The sequence below is a fragment of the Staurois parvus genome, unplaced genomic scaffold, assembly GCF_062004578.1.
Source record: "Staurois parvus isolate SC_StPar_1 unplaced genomic scaffold, SC_StPar_1.0 ptg000572l, whole genome shotgun sequence".
Classification (NCBI taxonomy): domain Eukaryota; kingdom Metazoa; phylum Chordata; class Amphibia; order Anura; family Ranidae; genus Staurois; species Staurois parvus.
Genome location: NW_028318368.1, coordinates 290,821 through 301,263, shown reverse-complemented (window position 1 = coordinate 301,263; position 10,443 = coordinate 290,821). Strand labels below are relative to the sequence as shown.

The 10,443-nt window shown below is 46.4% G+C and overlaps 1 protein-coding gene across 2 annotated transcripts in view; it reads left to right on the top strand.

Moving 5' to 3' along the window:
* Positions 1-1,057: 1,057 nt before the first annotated feature.
* USP53 (ubiquitin specific peptidase 53) overlaps positions 1,058-10,443 on the top strand; it is a 55,544-nt gene continuing 46,158 nt past the window's right edge. For both annotated transcript variants that reach the window (XM_089691776.1, XM_089691775.1), the window contains exon 1: positions 1,058-1,754. In XM_089691776.1, the coding sequence (XP_089547902.1) occupies positions 1,608-1,754 (147 nt within the window). In that variant the 5' untranslated portion in view covers positions 1,058-1,607. The remainder of the gene's footprint in view (positions 1,755-10,443) is intronic.

The window sequence follows — 10,443 nt, the reverse complement described above, 5'->3', positions numbered from 1 at the left end:
ATAATTACCTATAATAAACAAATAAATATATGATGCATATAAATTATGAGATCCAATCGCAATGATAAGAGTTAAATGAGTTGGATATCAAAAAAGTTCATTGTTCTTGATTCCTTAAAGATGAGCTCCACCCAAAAGGGGAAGTTCCGCTTTAAGGACTGCTCCCCATTAAGGATTGGCACCTTTGGGGGGCGGGTACCCGAATTTGACAGGTACCCGCTCCCACTTCCGGTCCGATCGCCTAGTCCTCCCTCCCTGTAGTCTTCTGGAACACGTGACAGGTCCCAGAAGACTACAGGACCATTCATGAAGCGCAGCATGCACAGTGGGTGCCCACACTGAAGATGCCGACTTCCTGGAATACAGGACGGCCGGTGAAACTGGCTAAAGGGGACACACTGCGGGACCGATTTTAAAGAATGACCCCTTACAGATTGCTAAAAAGATCAATGGTGTTAGTGGGAACTTACCTAAGAGGCAACAATTGCTCAAGGAACCCCTGGCAACCTCTGGAGAAGCCCTAGAGTTCCACGGAACCCTGGTTGAAAAACCCTGCCTTGAATATTAGTAATTATGCAAAATAACAGAGGCAACTACGTACTGCTTATTATTCTGCTTTTATAATTTCATGTTAGCCCTGAAGAAGGGGGAACCAATGTCCCCAAAACGTGTTGGCTCAACTTGGAAATCTATTATCTTCAATACAAGATTGCAACTGTTCCCTCTGGAGCCTGGCGCTCCTCCATCCGAATACCTCTGACACTGCAGTCATACTAGTAAGGTAGCAGCCATACCTCCGAAGGAAGACAAACACCATCATTTACCCACAGAACCAGGAAAACAAATGATTATAAATCACTCATCCAGTGCAGCACATTCCGACTCCCACTAACCATCCTATTACCTCAGGAATTACTATCTGCGAAGCCAATGTTTTACTTTGCTACCCACAACCAAGAATGAGTGACAGGTCAGAAGATGTTATGTAATCAGCTGCTCCCTTCCCGGGCCTGTCCTCAACACTCAGCCATATCTGGAGCAGGAGGTCACACAACACCTCCCCGCCCCCAACACCTCTCCAACCAGTCTGACCCCACAGCACGCGCATCCACCGGTCCCGCCCACTACCTGCAAGGACTGTCTCCCCGCCAATGACAGAAGCCCTATGGACAGCCCCCGCCCTACACGTCACGTACAGGTGAGCTCCCGGAAAAGGAGCAACACAAAAAACAACAACGGGGCGGCGTGACGTGCTACGTGCGTCTGAGGGACAGGCTGAGCGGCCGGGGAAGCAGGAGAGACGGCGGACACGGAGGACTGTGCGGTGCTCGGCAGTAGGCTGCCTGTGCCTGGACGGAGCTGAAGACCGAGGAGCTCCTCCTTTGCTTTCCTGGGGCGAGAGAGCGGCTGGGGCCCCTCCTTCGCCCGCCGCCTCTTCTCCTCACACGTCTGTGCTGCTGGCAGTGTAGTGAGTGGAGCGGAGAGAGGCGGCACGTGTACGGGGGAAGGATGGACACAGCTCGGACATACCGAGGGAGCCCAGTGTGAGCCGACACCGCTCTACACCTGCTGTGCCTTGGACGAGCTCCTTCAACTGACGGAGGACGATGGCCTGGGTGAAACTGTTCCGCCGCCAGGCGGGGGGGAACCTGGGGAAGGTCTACCAGCCGGGCAGCGTCCTCTCCTTGGCTCCCACTAAGGGCCTGTTCAACGAGCCCGGCCAGAACAGCTGCTTCCTCAACAGTGCCGTGCAGGTGAGCATCGATAAACTCCACTACTGGGACTGGTGTGGGTCAGCGGACAGCCATGGGTTACTGTGCGGGAGCCTGGCTGCCATGGGTTACTGTGCGGGAGCCTGGCTGCCATGGGTTACTGTGCGGAAGCCTGGCTGCCATGGGTTACTGTGCGGGAGCCTGGCTGCCATGGGTTACTGTGCGGGAGCCTGGCTGCCATGGGTTACTGTGCGGGAGCCTGGCTGCCATGGGTTACTGTGCGGGAGCCTGGCTGCCATGGGTTACTGTGCGGGAGTCTGGTTGCCTTGCTGGGGTCTGGTTGTCATGGGTTACTGTGCGGGAGTCTGGTTGCCATGCACGAAGCTGGTTACTGTGTGGGAGTCTGGTTGCCGTGCACGAAGCTGGTTACTGTGCGGGAGTCTGGTTGCCGTGCACGAAGCTGGTTGCCGTGGGTTACTGGGCAGGAGTCTGGTTGCCGTGCACGAAGCTGGATGCCGTGGGTTACTGGGCAGGAGTCTGGTTGCCATGCACGAAGCTGGTTGCCGTGGGTTACTGGGCAGGTGTCTGGTTGCCATGCACGAAGCTGGTTGCCGTGGGTTACTGGGCAGGTGTCTGGTTGCCATGCACGAAGCTGGTTGCCGTGGGTTACTGGGCAGGTGTCTGGTTGCCATGCACGAAGCTGGTTGCCGTGGGTTACTGGGCAGGTGTCTGGTTGCCATGCACGAAGCTGGTTGCCGTGGGTTACTGGGCAGGTGTCTGGTTGCCATGCACGAAGCTGGTTGCCGTGGGTTACTGGGCAGGTGTCTGGTTGCCATGCACGAAGCTGGTTGCCGTGGGTTACTGGGCAGGTGTCTGGTTGCCATGCACGAAGCTGGTTGCCGTGGGTTACTGGGCAGGTGTCTGGTTGCCATGCACGAAGCTGGTTGCCGTGGGTTACTGGGCAGGAGTCTGGTTGCCGTGGGTTACTGGGCAGGAGTCTGGTTGCCGTGGGTTACTGGGCAGGAGTCTGGTTGCCGTGGGTTACTGGGCAGGAGTCTGGTTGCCGTGGGTTACTGGGCAGGAGTCTGGTTGCCGTGGGTTACTGGGCAGGAGTCTGGTTGCCGTGGGTTACTGGGCAGGAGTCTGGTTGCCGTGGGTTACTGGGCAGGAGTCTGGTTGCCGTGGGTTACTGGGCAGGAGTCTGGTTGCCGTGGGTTACTGGGCAGGAGTCTGGTTGCCGTGGGTTACTGGGCAGGAGTCTGGTTGCCGTGGGTTACTGGGCAGGAGTCTGGTTGCCGTGGGTTACTGGGCAGGAGTCTGGTTGCCATGCACGAAGCTGGTTGCCGTGGGTTACTGGGCAGGAGTCTGGTTGCCGTGGGTTACTGGGCAGGAGTCTGGTTGCCGTGGGTTACTGGGCAGGAGTCTGGTTGCCGTGGGTTACTGGGCAGGAGTCTGGTTGCCGTGGGTTACTGGGCAGGAGTCTGGTTGCCATGCACGAAGCTGGTTGCCGTGGGTTACTGGGCAGGAGTCTGGTTGCCGTGGGTTACTGGGCAGGAGTCTGGTTGCCATGCACAAAGCTGGTTGCTGTGGGTTACTGGGCAGGAGTCTGGTTGTTATAGGTTACTGTGCAGGAGGTGTGGTTGCTATGGGTTCTTTCACCTGGCTAGCCCATGACCTTCTATGATACCTGCTAGCCATGTGACATTGCCTGAAGCTGGGTTCACATGCGTGGGGCTGGTTTCTGTGCAAGGAAGTCGGGTGCAGTTTTGTTCAGTGGTATAGGTGCAAATTTTTAAAGTCTGAGTCCTGGTTCACACTGATGTGATTGAGGGAAGTGAAGCAAATCCTGTGAATTTCCCACACTGCATTGCACTCACAGGGCATCCATGTGATCTGCTGTGGGTGTCCATGTTAAATTAACACCCTGAAACAGATTGCAAAACGCAGTGCGAATGCCAGAGTCGGATTGCATGGGTGTGAACCCTCAGGTGCGGGGAAAAAGGGTCCTGCACCATTTTGGTGCGAATGTGATGCAATTTGAGCCAACACTCACACCCCAGTCACATCAGGCGCGACTTGGCATGTGATTTGTAAATTGTATGCCAAGGTGTACCCTATTTTCCGCAATCACAGCGGTCAAATCGGTGCGCATCCAACTCGGTCAGAGCCGCACAGATTTCTAAAGTAGTACATATACTACTTTAGGTGCGATTTTTGAATAGACATCTATCAGATGTCTTGTAAATCGCACCTGAAATCGGCATCTCACCCAACTTTAAAATTGTACGACTTCACTGTAAGTAATTTCAAAGTCGAGCTTGATGTGACTGCGGTGTAAATGTATGGCTCAAATACCACCACATAGACCTCACATGTGATATGCACAAGAGTGTGGTGCGATTCACTTGCGGTATCCCACACTGCACAAGTGTGAACCCAGTCTGACACTTGAATTTGCACCTAAACCGGTATGAAAATCCCACCTGACTCTTTAAAATCGCACTGCAGCCAGCCCACACCTATGTGAACTGGCTCCATAGAAAGCTGGTTTGGTTCACATGTTATGTGAATCGGATGTGGTTCAAAAAGCATCTAATTTGCCTATGTGAACCGGGGCTGAGAGATGGACCAAGTACAGTGTAAGGCTGGCCATACATGTAGATTTTTGGCTGAGAATATTTCAAGAAAATTCATTTGATTTTCTATTTGTTAGTGTGGTCAAATCGATGTTTGTTTTTGACCGCGGTGACAGAAAAATGTGAAGGGGCAGGAAGGAAAACGTTTCTCGATCAAACAAATTTTCGGCCGGTGTATGTAGTTATCCTTAAATTACATTCCTTTTAAAATCGAATGTTAAAATTAAAAGACCATTTTTGAACGACGTTCGTCCATTCATCGAATGTACAAAGAATTTTTGTATGACTTTTATGAATGTTCTCAGCCAAAAATCTACACGTGTATGGCCATCTTAAGTCTAGGTCTCCACTTTTGGGCAGCCGAAAAAACATTTTTTTTTTTTCAGACACGTGTCTGGGGGGGGGAGCGTGCTTTCGGCTGCCCAAAACTGCATGGTGCCAAAACTCCATACAGTTCCATGTGTCTGCCCTGCAGGTGCGTATTAAAAAAAAAGGGTTGAAGTCCCCTCGAGTTTCACATAGATGCAAATGTCCATTCAAATGCACAAAGACAGCGGCACAGAGACGCAGATATATGACGCTAGCTAGTGATCATAGAACAAACAAGGTACGGTAGCTCAGCACGCTGCCTGAATTGGCCTTTATTTATTGTAGGCTTACCTGTAGGTATACGTTTAAACTGAGAGTTTACTATAGCACTTTGCCACTCTAACAGGGGAATGTGGCTACCAGTGTAATGGAGACATAGGGGCATTCTTCCCACTTGACTTACCACCAATGTAAGGACCATTTTTCCCCGCTGACCAGCAATGTAAGGGAGCTTTTCCCCACTTATGTTGCACCAATTATTGTAGGGGGGCTTTCTTCCCACTGATCACAGTGTAAGGGGCATTGTTCCTGCTAGCTATCAATAGATTGGTTTTAGCAGGGTTTCAACAAGACCAGAAAATTATTTCAAGGATTCCTCTGGGGTACAAAGTTTGAGAAAAGCTGGCTTATGCTATGAGCTGTAATTCTTGCATATTATGTTTGAAGTAAGTATTGCTCATAGCAACAAGTTCATTAATGCTTTTCATGTGCCCAGTCCAGATGGGAAAACTATTCTGATTGCTAGGAGCATGCAGTTCTTCTTTCAGAGTCTTCTCATACACACGGCCCAGTGCGGGTGTATTTCTGTAGTGTCGGTGCTGTATGGTGATAGCTGGGTTCATGATGGTGTATGATGGCTGCATTCATATACCTACATACATTGAGGGGAATGTGCATGTAACCAGTTGGCTTCTAGCTGTCATATCGAAAACTTAAAGAATAAGTTCACCTTTCATAACATGTTACACCCATGTTCAGAGTGTAACTTGTGACATGTTATGATCAGACTGGCCTTCGCTCCCCCCTTTGACAGCTAGTGGGGGATCTTCCCCCACCCCCGCTAGCTGTCAAATTTTAAAATCATAATGTAAGACTACTGTCCCAACAGTCTTAGCGGCTGTTGGTTTGTAGTTCTCAATGAACTACCACTGTGCTGTGGAACGTCGTGGTGTTTCATTCATTCTTTCTGCCAGTGTACCTGCATGCTCATACATCCCGTACGGGCAAGCAAATATACTGACTGATCTGCAGAAGACCTGCATGGCACCAGCCATCTGCTGCTTGCTGGTGCAATGTTTTATAGGCTCCTGCAGACAAAAATAATAAATGCACTTTTTTTTTACCTGCAAAAAAATATGCATTTATTATTTTTTACTAAAAGGTGAACTTATCCTTTAATTTAAACTGAAGATAGAAGCTGATTGGTTGCCATGCACAGCTGCTCCAGATTCTGTCTGCTCCAGTTTTTATTACCTCACTGTATAGCAGCCTCAGCCAGGGCTCCCTCCAGAGGTTGCTAGGGGTCCTGGAGCTGTGACTGACCTCTCATCTCTTGGCACCTGCATGACACTAATCTTTTTTTATTTGGCCGTAAGGATAGCATTCTTCTCATTAACCAACAATGTAAAGGGGCATTTTCTGAAAGACTCCAGATTAGTTTAGCAGGGATTCCCTGAGATCTGCACATTATTTTGAAGTTTCCTCTGGTGTATAGTAGAACTAAAGTTTGTGCTGTAGCAAACTAGTAGATGGGCTTTTTATTGCAGAATAGGTATGCAATGTCTCTTCTGCAATAAAATGCACCTACCTGCCTGCTCACTGTGTTCTCCATTGATGTTATCTGAGCTGCACATGCTCAGCTTGGCTTACAGTACTGTCACTGACCCTGTGTACTGGAATGACATCATCCTGTGGTGACCAGTGAAGATTGGAACAAAGCAGAAGATGCTGGCCAAGTGAGCATTGTGTTTTTCTTTAAGAAAGGCTGCTGTGTATTAACTGTAGTTGGCTTTATCCATATACCTAACTATACCATAGGCAGAGTTCACAAAGCTAACACGCCAGGACAATGGTAGTTATTTAGTTAGCAGAATTAAACCCATGGATTTAAGTTTCAAATAACAAGTTACATTCCTGGCACGTGCTGGGAATGTAAGGCTTTTTCACGCGGTTACGTTTTTCTTCTGTTTTTGCATTTAAAAAAAGTGGAAGACAAACGCGGGACTATTAAACCCTATGGCATTCGTAACACTGCTCAGTTGCGGGTCCATTGCGTTACCCTGCTTGGTACATGTTTGGTGCAGTAAAAGAACAGCACAAAAAACACCTCCCCATTGAAATTAGGAATGAACCGGTATCGGTGCTGATACCAAGTGTTTTCATGAGTTCTCGTGACAATGCTCCCAATACTCAAACCGATACTTTGCGGTGCGATTTGCATATATTCAAAATGTATGGACGCAATTTGCACCACAAAGAATAGCATGCGATTTGAACAGGAATGCTATGTCTGTCCAAATCTCATGCGATTTCCCCACTGCTCCTGTGTTCACATAGGAGCGGTTCGGGAAATCTCCCTGCACCAATCCCATGCTGAGCGGAGAGAAGGGAGTGTGTGGATGTATACCTTGATATACATATTGATGCAAATCGCACCACAAAGTATCAGTACTCGTATCTGTATCTGCAAGTGCTTGACCAAAAACTATCGGTACTTTTACTCGCCGATCCAAAAATGGTATTTATGCATCCCTAATTGAAATGAATGGTGCAGGTTTTTTTTTTTTTTTTCACAGGTGTTAAATGCTGCAAAACCGCATATGCAGAGCAGTGTGAAAGCAGCCTAACTGTTGCAATGGCTTATGCTTAAGTGACAGTTAAATTAAGCTGAGTCCGATGAGATTTGCAAATTAGTCACTTGACTAAATAAAAGCTACTTTTAAGCTTTGAGAATGATACTAAAGCTTTGTAAATTGAACCTTATGTCGGCAATCTTGATAAATGTTCATAGCAGTCCAAGGTTTTGGCATTGTGCTTTTTTTTTTCTTTTTTTTTTTTACACTAGAGATGTGGAATCGTACTGGACAATAGTTGCACTTCCTTGCTTCAACAGTCATAAATCAGCTGCAGTATGTCAGTCAGTGGTGCACAGTGTTCTGCATATCCTTGTGTCATGTTGTGTCTGGTCGCTGTCAGATCTATGTCTGTGTATACAGTGTATAGAAAAATCCCCCAAATGTCTGTCTGCACACAATAAATGCATTTCGGGTCCTGCTATCTGATATTTGTGGTGTTCAGCTTGTGTTCCCTAACACATTGTATATAAAGTGTACAAATTCAAACAAGAAGAGTTTTGTGTGGAATTGTGTAAGCAGAGATGTTGTTTTTGAATGCATGATGGGTCTACTAATTGTTGCAGAAATGCATTGCATTTTATGTGATCTCGCTGTGTTACGCATCTGTCAGTAATTGTGTTGCAACGTTTGCAAAGCATTGTATCAAAGAACACGTTACTTACCTGTAGGTTTTGTACAGAACTGTGAAGTTACCTTTAAAGCTTTAACTATGCCTTTATGTGAACATTCTAATAGATATTTGTATGTTGTGCATGTTTATTATATTTACTCATTTATGCTGTCGAGCAAGTAGTTTCTCCTGAATGGTTAAAATGTTTAGAAATCCATGTGAGAATTCAACAAAGCTGAAATAAAATCATTTCCTAAATCCAGTTAAAGTGGAACTTCACCCAAAAGAGGTGTTGTTTGCCTCCTCCCTCCATTGTCACATTTGGCACTTTTTTTTGGTGGGGGGGTACCTGTTTTGCACCACGGTGTTCCAAGACGGAAGTGCACCCTTCTGGAACACTTCACAGGTCCCTGTGAAACCATTCACAAAGCGCAGCGCACATGCACAGTAGGGGACCAGGTGTATAGCCGCAAAGCTTCACTTCCATTTTCCCTTACCCTAGGTTCACACCTAAGCGGTTTCCGCAGCATTTTGCAGAAATGCACTACAGTCCATTTAACATGATTCCTATGGAACACATTCACATCTCTGCATTTTCACCCTGTGCATTTTTTGGAAAGTATCAGGGACTTTTTTTGAACGCTAAAAGTTGCGTTTTTGGTTCTATAGACTTTAGTAGAAATGTTGCTGAAAAGCATGTGTGTTTTTTGCTGTGTTTTTTCTGTTTTGCATTTTAAATCTGTTAAAGAAAAAAAAAAAGTGTAATGCGTCAAAAACGCAGTGCAGAAACGCTTGAAATGCAAACTGCCTAGGTGTGAATCTAGCCTTACTGAAGATGCCGGCACCTGCGCCCGAAGCCGATTAACGAATCGACTCAGGTGAGGACATCGCTGGATCCCTGCACAGGTAAGTGTCATATTAAAAGTCAGTAGCTACAGTATTTGTAGCTGCTGACTTTTAATTTTGTGTAGGAGCCTGGAGCTCTACTTAAAGGATTTGCTTGTTCCACCCAGCTCCTAGTTTGTGATGTTCAGATTAGGCCTCTAGATTCAGCAGCAAGCCACAATCGTTTAACATTTATTGTAATAAGGTACTGAGGTTATTTTTAATGAGTCTGAATAAGGATTGAATTGTTTCTATACCATTAAGGGCTGGTTCACACCTAAGTCGCACAGGAACGTGCACCATTCATGTGAATGGGCTGCAAATTGCACCAAAATGCAGAAAAGTAGTCCATGCACTAACTTTCATAAACACTCTGCACCGAATTGCATTTTACTGCAGTATTGTGGGACCTGCTGTCTGCAAATGCACTGTCTGTGATCTGCATTTGGGGTGGCATTAACATTACATAGGCACATGCAGCAGATCACAAAGGCAGTGCATTTTGAACGTGGTGCATGCAATGCGCCTTTCCTGCACCATGTTCTGGTGTGAACCGACCCCTAATTTGTTGCGTTGGTGGGAACTGGAAATTGTATTGTAGTATTATGGCCCATCATACTAACACCTCATGATGATAAAAAAAAGGAACTTGGTATTTATTTTGTGTTTTAAAGGCTGTTTCACACCAGAATGTGGTGTGGGAAAAGTCCCACACCATACTCAAAATGCACTACCTCTGTGGTCTGTTGTTGGCACCAGTGTAATTTTAATGGTAACCCATATGCAATGTGATTTCGGGCATCGGATCACATGGCATTTGGTACGTTGAGTTATTGAATTATTCAAAATGAATGGTCTGCAAAATTGCACTGAATCAGAATGCACAGGAATGTGGACATCGTTTCTGTGCAATTCAGATGTGCATCTGGCCTTAGGGCTCTTGAACATGGCCATGCAGAATAAAATCCATCTGTTGTGCCCAGGGCCATTGACATATATTGCAGATGGCATGCATGGTATATTCTCTCAAGTTTTTCACATGGTGACAATTTTTTTTCTTTTTTCTAAAGTGTAAAATGTATTATTTTGAATGATTCCTATAAGAAACTTTTGTAAAATGACACATTCTGAAATATGCACAGAGCTGCATAGCAATAGTGATAAATCAGCGCAGCTACGTTTTTCTTGCACTACTTACAGCTGGTGCTAACCAGCTCCTTTTGTCTAGACAGCCTAGTGATCTTTGTAACATAATTGCAACAATTATGGTAGCAATGATTTGTCATGCTAGAAAATCATTTTCTATGTAAACTCACCAAATGGTAATTAAATGGTTAGTTAATAGAAAAAAAATTTTTTTTTCTGTTATGCCGGAT